General features: G+C 32.1%; 1 protein-coding gene across 2 annotated transcripts in view; it reads right to left on the bottom strand.

Annotated features, from left to right (window-relative positions):
• The window catches only part of LOC124360229 (WD and tetratricopeptide repeats protein 1), a 40,186-nt gene that overhangs the window by 13,524 nt on the left and 3,193 nt on the right, over positions 1–23,469 (bottom strand). Inside the window, exons 2-8 of one of the 2 annotated variants that reach the window (XM_046813653.1) lie at positions 23,147–23,409; positions 10,326–10,455; positions 8,503–8,633; positions 7,271–7,382; positions 5,786–5,973; positions 1,585–1,780; positions 3–114 (exon numbers count right to left, since the gene is read on the bottom strand). In XM_046813653.1, coding sequence (XP_046669609.1) covers positions 3–114; positions 1,585–1,780; positions 5,786–5,973; positions 7,271–7,382; positions 8,503–8,633; positions 10,326–10,373 — 787 coding nt within the window. In that variant the 5' untranslated portion in view covers positions 10,374–10,455; positions 23,147–23,409. Of the gene's footprint in view, positions 1–2; positions 115–1,584; positions 1,781–5,785; positions 5,974–7,270; positions 7,383–8,502; positions 8,634–10,325; positions 10,456–15,410; positions 15,518–23,146; positions 23,410–23,469 lie in introns of those variants that run through there. The other variant, XM_046813654.1, reaches the window with a different exon arrangement.

Here is a 23,469-nt window from a genome sequence, read left to right as displayed (position 1 = left end):
ACCGGCAACAAAGTACTGCACACACTCTTTTGGCAGATTATCCTCCACTTCCACTGGTTCTGCGGGGTATGCGAGCCGGGCTCGCTGACTGTGTAGATTCTCTGATGTGTATATCTGAACAACAGGACATGCATTGTAACAAGAGCCTTAAGTCTAAGCCTGGATGAATACTAAAAAGTGATTCAAAAAGAGCACTGCCTAGATGAACACTAAAGGGTAATTCAAAAAGCTAGTAAAAACAGCTAGTAAAATTTTGTTTATTGGTTGGTAATAATGTTTGATCTCGTTTCAATTTCTGGAAACATTCTGATTGTTGACGAAGCTGGTATTTCTCTCGTTCTTGCATTCTGTGTCTAACCATGGATAATTTTTCTTGTGCATAACAAGTGTTAATTGTCAAAACGTTTCATCAGAGTGGAAAGTTATGCTGCAACTATCTGGCGACTTCGCTTTACTCTAAGGTGCAATGAAGCACTGAATGAATTAACAGTTCCCAGACACATGAAAAAATTCTTTGAGACGGGTTCAACAGTCGACTTTAATAGTTCTGGACTTCATCATTCTGGTCGAACTGAACAGAACATAGTGTTGGTTCTTGACAGTGTGGCTGTTAGTCCAGCAAAATCAATACGTCACAGTTTTCAACAACTTGGTTTAAGATGTTCTTCCGTAAGGAGAATTCTTCGGTACAATATAAAATATCATCACTGTAAAATTCAGTTAATGCACATTTGAAAGTGACAGATCACTAGAAGAGACAACAGTATGTTAACTACCATTCAATATTCCTGGTATTGAGAAAACGGCAGGAAGATGATAACTTCACAAACAAAATAATCTTCAGTGATGAAACACTCTTCCACTTAAATGGATTTATTAATAAGCAGAACTGCCGTATCTGGGATTCAGAAAGCCTTTGCACCTGGGATTAAAGAAAGACAAATATATGCACAGCGAGTAACAGTTTGGTGCGCCTTTTGGTCGAGCGGTGTCTTCAGCCCTTATTTTTGCAAGATCAAAGACAGACTGAGAAAGTAAATGGAGACAGATGTTAGTACACTGATTAGGAAGTTTTTGTGGCCTCATTTGGATGGAATGGACATTGACGAGTTTTGATTTCAGCATGGTTTCTAGGTTATGTTTGAATTTCATCTACCTGCCACGAAAAAATAGTGTTACTACTCCCGTGAATAGTTCCAGGACCACGTCATTTCTCAGAATTCTGAACATCAATGACCAGTAAGGTCGTGTGACTTGATACCTTGTGACTTTCATTTTTATGGTTATTTGACCATAACCCTGAAACATCAATGACTTGAAATAGGAAATTCAACAGGTTGTCAGCAAAATGGAAGTAGAAACTTGTCATGCAGTCATAGTGAATTTCATAGACAGAGTTATTGTGTGCCAGTGTGGTAGAAGCCACATGCGTTACATAATTTTTCATATGTGAAATCTGAAGGTTACATGAACATGTTTATGTACTGTATTTATTTTCAGTTTTTAAATTTAAATAAATTTCTTTACTTCAACATATGTGATACAAATCACTGAAGTGAATCTAAAATATCCAAATTGACTGACCTTGGTGAGTCTGATCATCCTACGATCATAGAGCCGGACGTATGGATCGTTGGCACCCACCGCCAGTATTTCGGGTCTTAGGGGATTCACAGCCAGGCATTTAGTCTCCGCAAAGTGGCCTAAGTGGGTTCGAAGGTATACCAAAACATTGTTCACATCTCCCGAACAACTGTGAGGCGAGCGCAGATCATATTGTCTGTAAAAACATTGTAGAAACTCCACAAAATGTTGATGAAATTAAATATATGAAGAGATTAAAACTAAGAATGGACCATGTAGTTCAAAATTCCACTTCAATAAAGAACTTTAATTTATTTTTAACACATCTGGCTAAACATTGTTCTACTTAACTCTTCAACAAGGAATATTTCATGCCTTATCTCATCCACGGGAGTTATACAGCCACCCAACCGATGTTATTTGCCACTATTTCAAAGTTACTTTAAAAACGTATTAAAAGATATAACTGTGTAAAATGATGGTAACACTTATTTCATTATTGTTCCTTTATAACTATCTACATTATATATAATAAAAACAAATTTTAATCATTCCGCCAAATTATTATGAAGTCTACCAAATTATAAAACTTGAGACAAGCTACTTTGCACTAAAACTAATATTTAGACTCAATACAATCTTTATTTTTACACTGTGCAATGAACAGAATGCATATCTAAGCTTTTCTAAACAGCAGTGAACATTGCATTCTGTAATGTTCAAATGACCAGCTGATGTAAAAAAAATTAAACAATTAAAAAAATGTATTTAATAAAATAAACAAAACATTGTATTAATAAAATTAGACAACTGCTTGAAATAATTCAAACTGCTGCTGCTAGATTGCAGAGCAATATAGTCTAAACAAAAATGTGACTATCGTTAAGTAAAACTGCTGGTGGGTTTGCCAACCGAATCAGAGAAGTGGAACCATGTTGAAGAGTTAAGAGACTATGACAATAAAAAATTGAGACATAAATATTACTAAATCTCTGCAAATACAGAATGAATTATTATAGCTAGAGTAAATTGTTGTCTAGAGAATTGTAGATAGGGTCTTCAAACCACCATATCTTATTTCAAATTAAACACTAAATTCAGATCTAATGTGAGTTGTAGAAGCCAACATTGGATTTAAATAAAATTGAGGGTTTCAGTCATACAAGTTTGGGGTGAGACAATCAATCAATCAATCATCTTTATTTACAGTAACATTACGAAACGTATTGGCGTCAAAAAGACAACACAGGCTTAAGCACATAATTCAAGACTTTCAGGTATGCATACATGTATTACTTCAAAAAGGGAAAAGGGATCAAAGGAGTAGAGAAAGGGATCACAAGCAGATCATATTGTTGCTGTCTCAGCCTCATTATATATGCAGATCCTATGCATTGAATTCAAACTGTACTTTCTTACTCTATTGACCATTCAGTGACTTTTGATACTCATTCTAATATTTTTATCACACTTTAGATAAAATCTTACCTTATTCAGTAAACAAACATATTTCTGACAGCACTCTCATAATTAATAAAATTAAAGAACCGGCTTTAGTGGTGACCATATTGATTATAATCCCATATGCACAATATTAAACCACAAACACTTTTATTTTACACTTTTATTATTAATCATAAATTTAAGGGAGATGTCTCATTTTAAAAATAACATTAATACATATCCAATCGCTTTCAAGTTACTGAATACTTTTGTAGGTTATTCAGGAAAAAATCTCAAATGTTCACAAGAAAAACTAAGATGCATTTGGATGCGTATAGGACATGTACAAAAAAAGATATACAAACTTGAGGTTATTTCCTTACATTCGGCTTTCAAAACAATATACTATTAAAAAGTTAACTGGTTATGAAAGAATAGGTGAAATCATACGAGTTTTTACAATTGTATCAGTATTACTTTTTAGTCAGTGTTACTAAAAATACGATTTTATTATAAACTGTATTACTTCATTTAATTTCAACCATTCATAATTACTCTTTAACTGAAACCAATATTTAAACAACAAAACAAACTAAAAATCATATTGAGTATACAAGGGCTATCTAGAAAGTAGATTACATATTTGATTTAGTGAGCTGCTAGGGGCTATTTTAATATCAGAACGTTTCTCTGTTCAGTAGCTATCCAGCCATGCTAGTGAGAGGTTACTTTGACTCCATGTTGTTTTAGAATAGCAGTTTAAAATGTGTGACGTAATTGAAAATCCCGCGAGTTATGAATTGCCATCGGTAATACAGTTTTTTTGGCTAAGCACAATAAACCAATTTGTGATTTATCACCAACTCTGTGAAGTTTATGGGAACGATGTGACTACTGAAGGTGGAGTGTGTCAGTGGTGCATCAGGTTAAAAATTGCTGAACTAATGTGCATGATGATTGACGATGTGGACAGCCAAGCATTGTGGCAAATGAAATTGTCACTAAAGTCGATGAGAAGATTAAAGAAGACCGCCGATTCACAATAACAGAACTCTCACTTAATTTCCCTCAAATTTCAAGGAGTTTATTACACAAAATTGTTATGCAGATGTTAGGTTACCATAAATTTTGTGCAAGATGGTTATCGAAAATCTTAACCGTTCCCACGTCGTAGACAAATATATTAGAATGGTAGTCTTTGACCGAAACGCTAAATCCAGTTATATCCGATATTATAGATTATGTCCCTTGGAGAGGGCAAAATTTTATACCGCTGGAATTTCAAAACTAGTTCACTGTTATGATAAGTGCCTAAATTTGTATGGGGAATATGTTGAAAAATATTATTTTAGTGTCACTTTCAAATGTATATAATACAAGTTTTTTGTATTTTGTTTCTTGTTTAAATCAAAACATAATCTTCTTTCTAGATAGCCTTTATATCAATCTTTAATCCTTAAATAATTTTGTTTATACTAAAAATGTTTTAAATCTATTTTATTATTAATTCAACTTTTTGGAACGTATTTTAATTATTTATTATATTAAATTCCTCTTTTGAATAGTGAATTATCAAGATTGATGTATTTTTATTAATTTAAATTAGTTAAATACCTAAATAAAGTTATTTTATATCTAACTTTACATACACACAAAGTGTATAGCTAATTTCATTCTTGAGATGTCCTGCGGATGGATAGACAGACAGATATCGTCCAACAAAGTAATTTTTACATCCCCCTGGCAGACAGAGATGAATAGTGTCAGCCTAAACAGTAATAGGCTTCAATGACACTCAGCCAAATTCTGCATTTGGATATGCACTTTAATAGATCCTGTTCTTAACTATGTAGAAATGAAGTTTCATTCCAAATTTAAAGTATGCAGATGATCTTTCTCGAGAAAACTTGCCACATAAATTCATATTTTGTTCACTGAGTTAGGGAGGATACCACAATGCAAAAATGCATGGAAACCATATCTTGTCACTAACTTTTAATATTGACTTTCCACTCTATTAATTTTTCTATTTATTGTATGAATAAGTTACATGAGTCTAGATGTGTTAATATGAAACATAATATATATGTGTTTATGTATATGATAGGTGTTGATATTTCATTTGACTGTACTCAGCTTGTTTAGACATTTATTTATTCTGGTATTTTCTCTTTGCTATCATGATTACCCATAGGCAATAGACGAACTTCTGTACTGATGTTTTCTTTGAGAACAGTAATTGTGTCAACAGTTTTAAGTATTGACGACATAAGAACCATATAAAAATATTTGCTAATGCTCAGCCAAATCCCATGGAACGACATGCACTATCATTGGACTCAAGTGTTCCTCATATAGAAATGAAGCTTTATGCACACTTTCAAGTCTATAGTCTGTTTGTGTTCAAGATATTGTGCGGACAGATAAACAGACAGAAATGAGTTTTTCCAGTAACTACAATGATAGGCTTCACTAATGCTCAGCCAAATTCTATTGAGTCACGTGCACCATCATCGAACATAGTGTTGCTTATATAGAAAAGAAGTTTCATGCAAAAACTAAATTTATAGGTTACTTTGTTTTTGAGATATCATGCAGAAAGACTGACAGAAATGAAATTTTTTCGGTCCCAGAGTGATAGGCTTCACTACCGCTGAGCCAATTATGTACTACAAGAAAAAAAGCTTCAAATTAAGTTTTTGGCAGATTTATTAATTTATCTTTTTTAGAGAGAAAGTGGAATGATATGAGGGCTGACCTAACAGCTCCGTCCTCGGAGGCACTCCAGAAGATGAAAGGCACCTGAGGAGCTGTGGCCAGCCGTTTAACTCGACCAGTGGCACATGTGCACACCTGCGTCGTCTCCTTGAGCGTAACATCCATCGCATGCACCTGGAAGTCTCCCGCACCCGTCACCAACGTATTGTCGTTAGTGCCCGGTAGGAACTGGCCAACAACAAACAGTCACACTCTTCAACTTGTTAGTTTTTCATTTTAGTTAATAAGGAAAACACAGTAAAAACTTAACTTATTGGAATAGAGTGACTTCAAGTTGAGTAACATTGCTTGTTTTCCCCCAGAATATTTGAGAAGACAATCACAAGCATAAAAAGACAATTGAAAACAATAACTGAACTCAACCAAGTTGATTATACCTCACATTGGTGACTAAACAGATGGCACGTTTGAAAAGCTACAATCTAAACAAGCAGCATGCTTCAAGATCCCTGCCAAAAAGAGTTGACTTCTCCTTTACTGACAAGCTGCACAATTAGGAGTCAATGGTGGAGCCACACAGAATGTGTTAAAACAAAGGAAAAGAGCTTTCTTGCACCATTGTCACAACAGGCACTCAGCAATTTAAAACATGTCCATTTTATCTATAGCCTTTTTTAGTAAATGGTGCACTTTGATAAACATTTACGCTTTCTTGGTCTGTTAGGCTATTAATTAATTTTCCTTTCTAGCAACTAGTTTACCAGAAGGAAAAGATTAATTTACATAAAATGCCACTGATTAGAAAAAACAAGCATTTATTTAATTAAAATACTAACACTATAGGTGAGAGTAACTGAGCAATATTTATAATTGATACTTTGTTAGTTTACGCTTGGATGAATTTGACCATCATTGCCAGATCCAATGACTTATCTAATGGACTGCACAAATACAAGACCATCGGCTAAAGCTGACTTAGTACTTTGCAATATTGTAATTTGTTGTTTATTGCATAACACAAAAATCCATTTTGTTTTAAAATCCAACACAATTGCATTTCTTGATGAAATTGGAATAAAGAAATTGTCTATTGTCCATCATCGTGTATATACATGCAAAAGAAGCATTAAAAAAATTATATTATTATTACATACATAACTAATCTAATATTATAATCTTATTTATATGTTAATATGAAACAAATACTGGTTTTACATATATAACAATTTAAAATAAAACATTTTTCTAATACTCATTCAGCCTCTCATATGCAAAAAAGGTACTTGGTAATGTATTATTTGAGGAGATGATAGAAATTACCAATGTGTTCAAACAAAAGATGCATGTTCTTATTATTAATTCTGCTTGTTTCTCATGTCTAAGCTAAAACTCACAACACTTTTGTAATGATATTTTTTGCAAGAGGTCAGTTTGTAAGTCTCAAAACATTATGTTTCAGTTTTGCTGAACAACAGTGAAAAAAATTAAAATTTTGTTTTCCTACAACTCAAGTTATACTGTATACCTTGACTGAAAATATATTCCCATGGTGAACAGTCTGGTAGGATTGAATTTTACGGTACTTGAAAGGATCCCACAAGATCACTTGGAAGTCATCCGATGCAGATGCCAGTATCCTACAAAATAAATCATTGTAAAATTTATGTTACACTGATATAAAATAATTTTAAAATACTCTGTAAATAACATGATAAGATGAATTTGAAATCATTCATAACAGTGACTTACAAATAACATTGAAAAATTGTTGTTACATTCTTATAAAATAATTTAAAAGTAGTCTATAAACAGCATGATAAGTGCAGTAAAAATTCACTTTAAAATATATGCATACTAAATTGGATATAAATAGTTACAATAAAAAGCTTATTTGCTTTTGAACTATTAGTAAATACAGAATAGACCTGAAGAAACACATGGAATGACAAGTGTAGATGTAAGTAGAATAAAGAAGAAGAATATAGAACTGAAAGGGATCACATGTATGGTCCCTTATACGGCCAAACAGCTCAAAGGCTACATGCCTATGAGATTGATTTTTATAATCTGCCCAAAATGCAAAAGTCAATGGCAAATACAATCCTGGTAGATCTTGTATTAATGCCACACCAAGATAACTTAGTGGCAAGAGACAGTTCAGGTCCTTCTTGCCAGTTCAGAACTCTCGAATTGGTATTCCATTTAGTTTCATAAAGAGAATTCTGAAGAAGTGGGAGAGGTAAACTACAAATTTCAGGAATAGAAATATATCACATCTATGTCCAACTTTATGTCCCAAAGTCAAGATGAAGATGACTACAAGTAACCGAACAATTTTGTAAATAAAGTCTAGTCCTGCTCCACCCTGTCATAATCCTCTTGTTAAAACCTCTTTATTAAAGCACGTAGACCTATAACTTCTGAACATCATATACTCCCATATAGATAACATACAGAACATTTAGATTACACGTTACACAATGTAAATTTAATTTTAATGAGTTTTGTTTACTATATTATAGTTATGTTTCTAAATAAAATGAGATATAATTCGTAATATTCTTTTTATTTTATCCTAAATTTACAGTTATTCGTTTAAAATAAGAATGTGCCTTGTATCAATATAGTACACTTGTTAATGATAAAATACTTCTCTAATGGAGCCGTGAAAACTACATTTTGCACTAGGTATTGTGTTCCAGGAACTATTTGATACCCCTCATTTGTAATGAATATTTAACAGCACGTGACACTCACCTCCCCTCAGAGTTCCACTCCAGACAGTTAACACATCCTTGATGTCCCTCCAGCTCCTTCTCCAGTCCCAGCCTTTGTACGAAGCTGTCAGTCACATGCAGTTTACGCTGCAACCTGTTTCTCACGCTCTCCTGCATCACAACAAGTGTGGACCACATTTACTAAATCTGCCTTAGTTGTACACAGTCTTTAATTCAATGTGCAGGGAAATATTCAATGCTCTCTTAAGGATTGTTTTGTCTCACTACTATTTTGTTGAACTGATTTTAAGAACCATATTACAGTTTTTTTGTTTGTTTTCCATACAGCGGACCGGTTTCATTTGACTTTGTACTGTTTTTAACTTACTTTTAATTTACATTTAAATTATTGTTTTAGTATGTTGAAACAGTTAAAAATTGTTTCTAATATATTTAACAAAGACTCAAGTTTTAAAACTGTTATTTAACTACATATTTTGAAAACATTTAATTATTTTTAACATACTTTCACTTTTTTATGTAGAATAATCAATTATCTTAGACTCACATTTTTCAGGGTTTACATAAAAGCTGATAGCCTATGTAAGTAAATGCCTAGAATAAAATTAAGAGTAAATAAATATTGTCAATCAACATTATCATACAAGATACAAGTACGGCACACCACATATCACGTAACAGGCTTCGCTGAGTTTTAATGAAAAATTTCAAGTCTATAACTCACTTCATTATTGACAGATAGAACAACAGACAATCGAAACATACAGAAATTGTTACATCCCCAGCAAACAAAAGAGAAATTGTGCCAGCCAAACCGAGCGATAGGCTTCAACAGTGCTCAGCCAAATTCCATCCTTGGACACGCACCATCAAAGATTTTATTCTTGTCTATGTAGAAATGAAGTTTCATGAAATATTTCAAGTCTATAGATTACATTTTTCTCGAGATATCTTACCTCATGATGCATTCACGTTTTTGTTCATTTCATTGGATTTCATATCAGTGTTTAAATAATAAAAGTTTACACATTAAGTCACCATAAAAAGATGCTGTATGTGTTGGGATAGTTAGGCTAAATGTGTCACATGTTAAAATTTCTGAGTGTACTGAGCTTGTTTACAAATTTATTTATTCTGCCATTTTCTCATTGCCTTCACAGTTACCCATGAGACTAATGTAGAAATATTTGCTAACGCTCAACCAAATCCCATGAAGTGACACATTGGATTCAGTGTTCGTCATACATAAATGAAGCTTAATGGATAATTTTAAGTTTATAGTCTGTTCGTGTTCAAGGCGGATTGATAAGTCAGTGAGTTTTTCATGTCCAAATATTCGTGTAAAATGTGATGTACCCATTCAGTTGTGATACCTACAGCATGAGCCAACTTAAGCACTTTCATTCTCCAATCGTCAATCCCTCCATGGATTTTACTGACGATTTCCGGCCTGATCACTTCTTTTGGGCGACCTGAACGTTCAGCATCATTGATGCTATCGAAACTGAAGGTGCCAAGTCCCCATAGTTTTTATCAAGTCTTTCCTTAGTCTCAGTAATGGATTGTTTGCGTAAAAAGTAAAGCTTAATTAATTAGCACACAAAAATAACTTTTTTCATTTTTGTAAAAATGTACGAGGTTACTTGCTTTGAATGGCTATTAAACACCAACTGCACGATGCAGCTTGCTCAAAATTAAAGAGTTGACCACTGATAGAATACAGTTGACTGCAGCACTGTTACATTTAAAGTTACTGCGTGGGAAATTCAAAAAGTCACTGACTTATCAAACCGCCCTCGTATCATGTGGGACAGATAGACAGAAATTGATAATTGAACTTACATCAATTTCTCTCCTCTTGACAAACTCTGCAACATTATGGTGAGGCATTGTTGCTGATGTCTTTACTATCTGCAGAAGTTTCAGGAACAATACCAACTATCTACCATTTCTTATTCTTGATAGTGTTATCCTGAAAAAGTAAATCGAATATACAACAAACTTAAAATGGATAGAACTAAATTAGAATTACCATAATTAAAGCACTTCTTTGAAATTATTGGCCCGTCTTGTGAATTTTTTTTAGACTATAGGTCTAGATACAATATATCATTTTACCGTTTAGCGGCTGAATAATTCAGTCAAGCTAGTGCCCTCAGGGTTGAATTCAATAATACCAAGAATATATCATTTGACAGTACTTTGGTTTATCTGGAGACCACTATTTCTGGAACATTTTTTGTTACCGGAGAACTAAAAAAACTTTATTATTAGAAAGAACAGATTTTATTTCTCCTACTGTGAAAATTACATGTCATTATGATAATTAGTTTTTGTTTTCTGCCTCCCAAAAACAAGTGATCTTGGTGAGAAGTAGGCAACTTTGCCCCTATATACTTCTTGTTAGTACGCGATATAAGTAGGTTATGATTTGGTTATCTAAAATATGTTAGTAGTGCTAAAGTTAAAGATGACCTTTTTCGAGCACTCACGTGATCTGAGCTTGAATTTGGGTTCTATCTTGAGCGTTTTTTTTCTTTTTCCCCAGAATTGCGGGGCACCACTGAAGCCCATATTCATAGCCAGGGGCATTTACAGTCAGTACTTTCACAACCTCAGATGACATCCCAGATCCAACAACAGATCACGTTGAACGATCTGGCATGTGAAATGAGATCGAGAAAGTACCGATCAGAAATGCCCCTAGCCATCAGTGCGAGCTTTGATGGCGCCTTTGTTGTTATTCTGCACTTCTGGCGAAAAAAGAAAGAACATCCTTTTCAATAAGGTATCTAAATTCAAGCTCATATCACGTGAACACTCATCATTTTTTTATTTATAACTATATAATATAATTATAATTTATAATGTGTCGACTTCAAGTTTTTATAAATATAATATGTGTATATAGCCTAATAACTAACAGATAGAGACAGAGTGGGCTACTTCTCGCCGATATCAGTTTTTTTGGGAGGCAGGAAACAAGAACTGATTGTCATAACCACACAGTAATTTTCACAGCAAGTCAAGTAGTGTGGGCTATGGATAATATCAAAGTACCCATTTGACCCATATTAATGTAACCTAGACTGAATTGTTCCTTCTAGGCCCAATTTATCCTACAGATAGCAGCACCAGGTCCAGTAGTGAGTAAACAACCTATTTTATTAGAATAGTATTGAGGTCCATCAAAACTATTCTAATAAAAAATTGATACATAATATCAAATATTTTAACAATTCAAATCATTTGTGTTCACCAAATAAAAATAGTTATTCAAATTTAGTTTAATCATGACAAAAAAAGATACCTGTTATAGGGTAATATATTTAATTTAAACCTTTAATGTACAAGAAGCCAAAATGGCTACGGTAACGTATTAGATTAAATAGTATAGTTTTTTATTATTTTTTAAAATTTATCATGGCATCCTTCTGAATCTAATGTTTAAGGTTGTGACTTTAACGCAGTCTCAGGTTGATCTCCTGGAAGATCACAAAAATGTTATGTAAATCAATTTACCATACACAATTTAGACATATAAGATAAAAGCTAAGGTATAAATTAGATTTAACTCAGTTACAATGAATTATATGCTTGATAGTTAGAATCTGGTTGGGAATTTCTGTTGTTCTATTATTGATGGTGTTTTGTTTACTGATACTGAAATCTTATACAATTGATACATCATAATATATACATATTTAATAATATCACCATATCTGAAAGTAGTATTAATGAACCAATCAGGATTCCATTTATGAAACTTTACCATCAAAACAACATGGATTAACATTTTGGATTGAATGATGATTAAAGAGTGATTTTGATGAAAGATGTATAGAGTGTACCTAGTTACAAGCTAAGATCTAAATTTCTTAGATCATTAATTACTAGCCTAAGAATAAACAGTAACCTAATCAGGTCCAATTGGCAGTGATTTTTGTTTAGTCTGAAAATGTACAAATTCTAATCCTAGTGTGAATATATTTATTTATCATGCAACAGTAAACATAAAATGTTATGATCCAATGATAAAATTTGGACCCTGGTATTATCCAGAGGCCACTATTTTTTGGATGAGTTTTCCTTATCGGGGATCAAAATAAACTTCATTGTATGTTACTGGCACTTTCTTTGTTTCATAATGAATCGATAAATACCCGATGAGTAATATTTCCTGTAGCCAAATCACCTCAAAATAGGCCTAGACAAGCAACCCTTCAAAAGCCTAGACGCACGAATCATTTGTCACCTTTGAATAATTAATTCTTTTAGTGTTTGTATTCATTGATTGTCGTGAGCTTGATTAATTTATAATTTTATCATGAATAAATTATCTTTGTCTCTGAGATTTGCCTAGAACTGAAGAGGAAAGTTTTGTATTGGTAGAATGCATGTGGCAATCAGGAAAATCGGCGACAGGTGGCGATGCATTCAACTCAATTCTTGCCGACATCGCCTCCTTTTGGGAGACAGAATACCACAACCACTTGTCATAATTACTTGAAAATTTCAATATTGGTTAAAGTCTGTTCTTTTTAATACTGTAATTTATTTTGTGGTTTCCCGATAAGAAAATCTCACAAAAAATAGTGGTCTTCAGATAATAACAAAGTACCAAAATTTTAAGGAGTGCTTGTCATGTGGTATAATATCACTTGTCTCACTTTAAATTCAATTTAATTCTTACTACCTTTATAGTAATTACAAAATTAGGCTGCAGTTTAAAAAGAGGCCACCACGACATACAAATCATCATTAACCATGGATAAGTTAATAAATCCTTGATATAACTAATGAGATAAAATTACGTTATAGGTATTTCAAATTACAGTATAGCTCGGCTACTTTTATATCTTACAAAAATAATGTAATGATAAATAAAATACTATCTAGGTTATGTATATTTATAAAATGTAACAAACTAAACAGTGTAACATTTAGTTATTTTTTACTATTTTGAAGAGTAAACGTGCCTGACAGCTTATGAAACGAATAACACATGTAAATCGCCTTTGTACTTGAGCCGGGAATTACACAAATACCATACACATGGCTTTACTTTGAATAAATTTGTAACATTAACGCCAAACAAAATTACGGTATACGCTTTTGAGATTGTATAAAACAATATTGTTATTCCCTACAATAAAACAGCTGAAAATTATAGATACCTATAGGTTAATATTTTATAAAAGATAGTTTAGATATATCTAATTGATAGTTGATACAATTGTCGGGTTGCTGCTTATTATACTGCAGCCTAAAATTTGCCTAAACTATATAAAATATGACCATTTTAAATTTGAATTAAACTGCCAGAGTTACAAAGGCATATGTCATACTTCTATAGATTAAGGCTGACATCTGAAAGTGTTATTTTTAGATACCTACATATTAAACAGCATGACTCACTGAGCACACATTATGGTAAAATTTGCATATAATCATTCCATAGGCTATTATGTTAAATTACTTTATTCTACTCCACCTTCTTCACATAAAGAACATTAATATATACAGTTTTGTAGCAACTCAACAAACTATTTTATATAAAAAAATTGGGTAGGGTACGATAAGCGGACCTGGTTTTTTATATCGAAATTGGCAAACGATATTGCTTAATCACAACCATCGATATAATCAATCGATAATGATTAATTATTTTGAACAATTAATTTTAAAAATCTATATCAACATCTGTAAACACTTTCAAATAAATCACGTGCGGTAATTTCAATTTTACATCAGTAACATTTATTATTAAAAATAGCAGTCAATTTTAGAAAACTACACGACATTGCTTTGAAAGATGATAATACATGTTTTTAGTGGCTTCAACGTGTTGGACTCGTACCGAATGACCCATTATGTGAAATTTGTGGGAAAGAAACAACTGTAACTGTGAGAGGAGCAAATATGGTCGTCTTCAGTTTTCATAATTTTGGCTATAATAATTTGTTTGATCACTGTAAATATTAAATTCATATTTAAATTTAAAACTTATGATTGTTATTGAGGACTATAGATAGTTTTATATCGATTGATAGTCTAGGATTTGAGATGCGAATATTAGGTATCAATGATTACATTCTTTGATATAAAAAACCGGGTCCGCTTATCGTACCCTACTACCCGAAAAATTAACCATCTATTAGAAAAGAAGGCTGATAACAATATGATTTAAAAGGTTTTTTCTTCAATTAGGATGTTTTGATTAGCCTACCAAGATCCAGTGAGTTTTTTCAAGATGAAAAGAGAATGCAATTACTAAAAGAAATAAACATTAACCTAACTGACAATTACTCACTCATCTCATACTTTCCAATCTATCTAATTATCTACCAATCTCAGATAAAACAAAGTTGTCTCCCACAAATAACATCAGTGTTCTATAAACATAGCCTAGTTCTTTGAATATTAACTATTATGACTTATCAGATTCTTGTTAAACCATGACACTTTTGTTCAAGATTTTAAGTACTATAAGGTAATAAGATCAAAATATGGTTAGAAACTCTGTGTTTAAGATCACAGGTACAGAAAATTACAAAATGATTACCACATACTTTACTTTATCTAGATTTAAAGAGGACAAAATAGTTTAGAATATGATAAACAAATTACTGAACTGTTTCACATTCCCTTTAAAGATATATACTGCAGCCGAAACAAAATTAAATAGTTCACTTATAAAATTAATCATTTTACAAATTTGTATGATCATTACAGTATTAATTTTTAAATGATAAATGATAATTTAATGAGCTACTCCTGGAGGTGAATTTCTAAATTCAGGCCGCTTCTCAGACTTGACTGACAGGTAGGTTTGTGTTCTGATGCACAACTAATAAAACGAATAAAGGAACTGAGTATTCTGACAATCTCAAATATCTGAGTATAATAATTGCAATGTTAACTTACAAATTGTACGGCAAACAGAGATAATCTTTATTATTAATATGACAACTAAATGAAAACAACTACCAAGGACAAAGCACGCCGAATTGCTTATTGGATCACAAATCAGCTGAAAACAAAATTGACAGTTATCAAACAGCTGAAAAACAGCTGCAACTACTTCATGGGTTATAGATAAGAAATTACTAACCTCACTCATAATACCCTTCATTATAATATATATTGTATGATTATACCAATTGATAATTTCGTTTATAAGCAAGGACATTCATGTAAAATATTTATTTATTTGTAATATGTTTTTCACCTTTGATTATGTTTTAAAAGTCCGTAAATAACCAAGCATACGATATTAAAGTATAATATCTTGAAGTGCGTAATTTCAAGTACGAGAAATAATTTATAATCACTATAAAACGTTGTATTTTCTATATTATTAGACTATGCAACATATAATAATAATTAAATTGTGTTGCCATATCCGAAAGAAATTCATTATCACGTTTTAGGTATAATATCTTTGATAATGATAATCACTAAGTCTTAGACGTGAAAGTTTCACGTGTTAATTCTATCCAGATTAAGAAAATGTAATTTGGTTTGTAAATCAGATCAAGTTAAATATTATAATAAGTTTAAAGTAATTTACTTCGAATACATGAAGTATTTTTTACAAATTAGCATTATTGCATGGGGAGAAGCTTTCAAAACCACATTACAATCACACAGGCAACCCTAAATAAAAAGGCATTAATATACACTGTTATTTATGGAGGCATATATTATTTGTTCAATCAGAATAGTTATTATTAGAAAATAATTGTTTATTTTAATTGTTTCTAATAATAACTTAATATTTCAACCTCGAAAAGACTTTGTGCGTGCGTGCGTGCGTGCGTGCGCGCGTGTGTGTGTGAGATACTATTTATAAAAATATCATTTGCATCCTTTCCATGTGGTTTCAAAGCGCCTAAAGTTGCAACACCTAAAGACGTACCTATTCGTGTCACATCATCTAAAACGCATTCGTGCCACAGCACACAAAATTCAACGGTCTAATAATGTGGATTCCCATCCTTTGCAGATTACTGAAAAACAAGTTATCTTAGACCACTCCAAATTTTAGGACATGTACGGTATAGTTATTATTTTTACGAAATCCAAATACATTTTTTATTATTTATTTATTATATTATTTAAGACATACCTCAAAATTCTATATTAAGTAATTTGATTGTTTAACATTTTTTTGCCATATAAAGTAACTAAGTTCAGTTATCTCAATAGAAGCTATATGGGCCACCCTCCGAGGCGTTTCAAGAACCAATAATATTATTAGGAATGAACATGTTTATATAGTTTTAGTTCCCAACACATTAGTTATAGTTTATTGTTGAGTTTCTTATCTTGACAAAACAGTATATCTAAATACACGTACTTTCTAAAGTGTAGAACAAAAGTACAATCAACACATAAATCAGTTCAAAAATTGAATGAATCAGTAACGTATAATTCCTGTATACACTTAGAATATCCACAGAAAGTATGTACAACGCTGAGGATATGCACTCAAACTCATACTTATAATTCTCCAATAATACGAACTACTGAGTTACAAAATAAAAAGATATAGTACACTACGGTTTGATAACAACGAATTACAGTGTAATTTATTTTTCGTATTCTAAATTTTACATTTTAGTCAATATTTTATAGTAAAAGCAGTCGATTAATTATGTAAGGGTGAACATTCAAAACAAATTTTAGCTATTTCTTAGAAAACTGATTAAATATTTTTAGAATAATGTAACTTCAACAGCGATGTTTTCCCCAAAAGATTACAAACTATTGGTTGTTTCATTTTCCTAATGTTATGAATATGTTGTAGTTTTAGAGTTTGCTACTAAAAGAATGAGATAAATATTATTTTTTAATTATGTTTTAAAAGTTGTGTATGATTTAAAGTATTCTATATGTAAAAGGAAAAGTCCTCACTCACTCATTATTAATTCAACTCCTCGAAATCCCAAAATTTGAAATTAGTCACAAGTACGTCACATGACTTAAATAGACAAACCAAATAATTTTCATAAATAAAAACCATCCATAGGGATTAAATAGGGTTGTAATCCCTAGAAAACTGAAATTTTTGTTAATCCAACTTACCAATATCCTAGGAACATGGAATTTGAGGCAGACGTGCCTCATGACTTACATAGAAAAACAAGAGTATCCTCTTTAAGATTAATTACCATAGAGACTGAAATATAATTGCTACCTCTAGAAGAACTGTATTTTTATTTTTCAACTTCCCGCTGTCCTAAAAAGGTAACATTTCAAATACACACGTTCCTCATCACATATATAGAATACCAAAAGCACATTCACGAATATAAACAATGCATACGGTTTAGATGGGGTTTGCAACCATTCTTAGTCTATATTAAAAATATATCGTTTTCCGATTGGAGAGATGCGAAGAGCTATCAAGTTATCAGCCGGCTTTCAGTGCCGAGAGGCATGAAACGATAAATGAATGCTAGTCACAGCCCGGAGAACGTATATGTATTTTTCATTTCTTGGACCCTACGCCTTTCCAAGTAAGATTCAAATGCTTTTTTTAATGCTCTAGATTGCCTGCATTTTTATCATTCACAAAATTGTCAACCTACTCTCATTTAAAGTAGTATTGTTCAATTAAACTCCTTTTTAGAAAATTTTTACTTTATGCGCGATTAGTCAGTCACATAAGTTACTTATTTTTATTATTTATCTTCATAAATGCGCCAGAACAATTGTATGCCGGCCATCAACCCGGATTAAAATAAAATGAATTCTGGTATGAAAGTCACCAGTGAAATTGTTATAATCTGCGTGTTATCAATTAATCATTATGGTTGCCTGTAAAGTCGGTTTTACGGGCGAAGATTTTACGTGACAACGTCTTTTTCTCGGTAGAATATTTATTGATATGAATATTATTAAATTGCACAATAGGAACAAGGAATTGAATGAAAATAAGAATTGCACAAATTTTAACTATAGAAATATATTTTGTTTACTAAAACATTGTACATAATTTGAAATTAATTAAAATTTGTTATTGTAAATGGTAAAGTTGAATAAAACATTTACTAAAATTGGAATTTGAAATTCTTGCTAGACACAGTTAAATTCTAACTCCGCGCGTGGTGATTGGTCGGTTTAGTTCGTTTGTTTGGTCGCACTGTTATGACAGGTTAGAGGTTATAATTTGTTATTTTAAATGTTTGACTAGCAATACGCGCTGTTTCTTCTCAATCGACTGAATTACGATTGATTGCAGAGTGATTTAAACTAATAATTTACTTAACACTATCAACATTTGTCAATAGTATGACATAACCTATAAACTCAGTTTCTCAACTTTTTGTGTCAATCTAACAATTAATCAATCAATCATAGTTTACGATAATGAAATATCAGTGTACAATTATTTACCTTTATTGTTGTAGTTGTTGTAAATGACGAATCTAAGCACTCCACATGTTCACGAATAAACATAGTTATCTGCTTATATCCGTGCGGCGGACCCACAGTTATCTGCTTTATCCCGTGCGGATCCCGTGCGGCGGACCCACTGGACGGGCATCGTAACGTTACCGGGCGTTACACTTTTTCATGAGTGACTCCGAGCCGCAACCTAATTTAAGACGTTGTCACGTCAAAAGGTAACATTTCAAATACACACGTTCCTCATCACATATATAGAATACCAAAAGCACATTCACGAATATAAACAATGCATACGTTTAGATGGGGTTTGCAACATTCTTAGTCTATATTAAAAATATATCGTTTTCCGATTGGAGAGATGCGAAGAGCTATCAAGTTATCAGCCGGCTTTCAGTGCCGAGAGGCATGAAACGATAAATGAATGCTAGTCACAGCCCGGAGAACGTATATGTATTTTTCATTTCTTGGACCCTACGCCTTTCCAAGTAAGATTCAAATGCTTTTTTTTAATGCTCTAGATTGCCTGCATTTTTATCATTCACAAAATTGTCAACCTACTCTCATTTAAAGTAGTATTGTTCAATTAAACTCCTTTTTAGAAAATTTTTACTTTATGCGCGATTAGTCAGTCACATAAGTTACTTATTTTTATTATTTATCTTCATAAATGCGCCAGAACAATTGTATGCCGGCTATCAACCCGGATTAAAATAAATGAATTCTGGTATGAAAGTCACCAGTGAAATTGTTATAATCTGCGTGTTATCAATTAATCTGCTCTAGAATCCTAGGTCGCAGCCAATGTGTTCTCATATATGTAAATACATGTCCATAGAGTGTCTTAAGATAAATTTCGAATAGGGTATAAATAAGGAAAATACATATTCTTTACGATAGGAAATAATAAGGCTAACAATTTTCGTATACATCTCATGTAAAAAGACGACTCATCTAAAAACTGAGAAAATATTACCGACGTGTTCATTTGTTAAAGTACAAGTACGTTTTTAAATCCGGAAAAGTACAACATTATCAATACTGAAGATGATTTATAGTTGAAATCCGCTAATAACATAAATTATTCATTTTTGACAAAGCCAACTATGAATACAAACATGTATTTAATAAGAAAATTATAAATAGGAAATTGTCTTGAAATGTGGCATCATAGCATATTTTACTTTAATAGTCATTTTTGACAACAAACGTTAAATTTAAATGTAGGATAACTTCAAAATACTGATTTACCCTATGACTTTAGCTTTATGAACCAATGTGCCACGCATCATGTAGTAGGTTTATATGGGTTCGCATGAAAAACTTAAAATATATAGCGCATTTCAATCTCAAGATGTCCTGCGAACAGGTAGAAAGGCAGACAATCATACGGAAAAGAAAAAGCTATATAACCTATATTAAGCCTATTGTACGGGCAGACAGACAGAAATGGGGGACTTATAGCCTTAGAGTGATAGAATTTGCTTCCGCTCAGCCGAAAATTCTGATTTATTTGTACACACACACTTTGTAGTTCCTTACTATATTATTTTACAATATAATAAGGTAAATATTTTACCATTAGCTATATTTGAATTTGTTTATATTTTTAAGATTTTTCTGAATTTGTTATTCAAGACTATTAATGTTTTTAAACTTAGCATGTCAGAACTAAATCCGGACATTATTTTTTAATCTGACATTATCTATGTGTAACAAAAAGCTTTATCTATTGATTAGTTAAAAGAATTCTTAATAAATACCTAGTACTATAAATTCCAACATTTCTAGAATCAATGTAAAAATAATTATTTGAATTTTAAGTGAATAGAATAAAAAAACTTTACAGTGCACAACAATGCTAAACCGTTTCTAAACAATTGGGCACTATTAAAAGCTTCACTTTTTTACTATGATCCCCAAAGTAAAGTTCTACATTGCTCAACTTTGTTAAAATCCTTACTACATCCCAAATTGTGGGTGGTGTGCTGGAGAGAGGACCAATATTCGGAGGAGCTTTTACATACATAGAAAGTAAAAAAGAACCCTTTGAGAAGAAGTTATAACTTAGTGAGTTTTTCACTAAATATTTTTAATCCTACAGTGCAATTGGATAACTTTAAATTACAAATAATTAATAACCTTAAAATAATAATGACAGCTACTAACATTTTACGCGTATTATACGATTTTCAAATACGAGCGAAGTGATCCAGATGAGAAGCAAAGCATTGAACCTGCCACCATCCTGTTTGTGAACAAGAATTACGATTACGACTCATTCTCAACTGATGATTCATGAGCCAGCCTGCCGGACTGAAGGCGCCGATGGGTGATACATGAGAATTACAAGAGGAAAACTACCCAGAAGCATCAATGGCTGTGGCAGGTAGCATTACCAGGCTCTGAACACATAATACAGTTAAGAATGAATAATTTTCACAATTGAAAGTTAGGAATGGAATCCTTTCTCATCATGAACACTTCAATAAAATTCATGTTTATTACATTTTCCCTGTATATTCCGAATATAAATCAAAAGGTGACATATTGTATTATGTTTCGTTGTGGTTGCATATTACCGTTGTATATAACTTTCTATAAATGTTTTAAACTTTTAAATTAAACCACTCATATTCTACAATATCGGACATTAATATTGTTTTATATTTTGCTAGAAACAAATTACGACTTTTGATACCAGAGACGACGATTTTGCAGCAACTGAACAGGACGAAACTCCCGGACCCGATCCTAACGAGGTAGAATGCCATGCGCAGTTGAAAACAATCCCCACACGCCACCATTGCAACTTACGGCCGGTCTCATGTAAATGGCATGATGGTCTTTACAATATTATCAGTATGTACATTTTTGTATTAGCTGTAATAAATGACAAAGGATGCATGCTCATTGAAAAACAAATCTGTCTTAACATGCTATTAATGTGACATGTCAAAGTAGTTGATTTCCAAATATAATTTACAGTAATGAATAAAGCTAACCATGAATACATTATCAAAACCATAAAACTACGTTCACAGCTAAATATTTCACTACATAATGGCATATACTACGCTCAATATACCGTTAGTAATAATAATGAGTGGACAAGTCTACCAAATTAAAATTTAACGCCAAACCGTAAACGATACAATAAAAATGAAATACTTTATAATATTACATACATACTTCATAGCATGTCTGAATTTCAACAGCAAACAAATTAATTTAAATTTTACAATGTGACTGCTGGTTTATCCGAAAAATCCAGACTTACCAGTTTTAATAGCGTTTCTGAACTATAACCCAATTTGCAACGTAATAGAAAGAAATCCGTAAAATATCACATGATAATTTTTGTAAATTATAGAATAATTACAAGCAATAATTTTCCGTAAGCTTCTGGTTACACCACTTTTAAAATAACTAAGATAAATATCGTCAAGATGACGAATATACGATCCATTAGACGCTTAATATAGCTGATTTCGAGATCTACTCCTTGTGTCCAATAGGTTTTGGAAACGAACTTGAGTTATACATGTACAAGAGGAGATGATGTACAAATTTTGGAGAAATTCTGACAAAAATATGGACAAGATATTGTTTACAGACAAATAAAAGTTGAAAATTTTCGATGCTAGTCGAATTTTACGTTGCAATACCTATATTTAGCTAATTAAATCTGAGTCAACTAATCTAGTATTACTGGACACTCAGTTTCTTTATCGCTTTACTTAATGATGATACACAATTTACGTGTACAATAATTGTTTATTTAAGTGCTTTTACATAAAAAAATATTGACATCGAGAAGTTGAAAAACAAATTATAATTCTTCTAGAGGTTACAACCTCCATGGATGTTTGATTTTAATGAAAATACTTTCTATGTTTTTCTATTTACGTCATGATGCATACGTGAATCAAATTTAAATTTTCTGTGATATCGGGAAGTTGGAGAAAATGTTATCAGTATGTGAGGGCTTTGTCTTTTTTAGATAGAGATTGGATAAAATATTATTACGGGTTTCTGGTGCACGGTATACACGATTAAAATGTGTATATTTTTTTATTTTAACGTCGATAAAAACCATTAACAACTAATATAAAATTTATAACTACAGAGACATTAGACGATAGCTCATTGACATTATTGGATTATGTGCAGGATTTGTGGCTTAAAACTTCATTCTTATTCGATATACTTAATTTTTGGTGCCAATATTAGTTGTAATTACCAACCACTGCGCGCCATAACGCACGGACCCGTCCTCCTCCCTTGTGTGAGGCTTCACAGATTGTCTATATCGTGTGGCATCGTCTTAAGCTATTGACATCTTGCTTTACTGTAGAAGTCAGTGATAGTAGATCGCCGTAAGAGGAGTGGGAGTGGTTTGGCAAGGTTGAATTCTCCTCTCGTGGTTATTCTCCTCCAACCTCTCTGTTCCTACCAATGCTTGATTTGGACCAATATGAAGTGACTAGGTGCGCTGTAGCACTGAAACCTGAAACAGTAACATATCACCTAAACAAACCGGAGTCGTCGCACAGTACCTAATGTTATA

Source organism: Homalodisca vitripennis, chromosome 4 (assembly GCF_021130785.1).
Source record: "Homalodisca vitripennis isolate AUS2020 chromosome 4, UT_GWSS_2.1, whole genome shotgun sequence".
Taxonomy (NCBI): Eukaryota; Metazoa; Arthropoda; class Insecta; order Hemiptera; family Cicadellidae; genus Homalodisca; species Homalodisca vitripennis.
The sequence above is the reverse complement of the archived record's forward strand: the minus strand, read 5'-3'. Positions and strand labels throughout refer to the sequence as shown.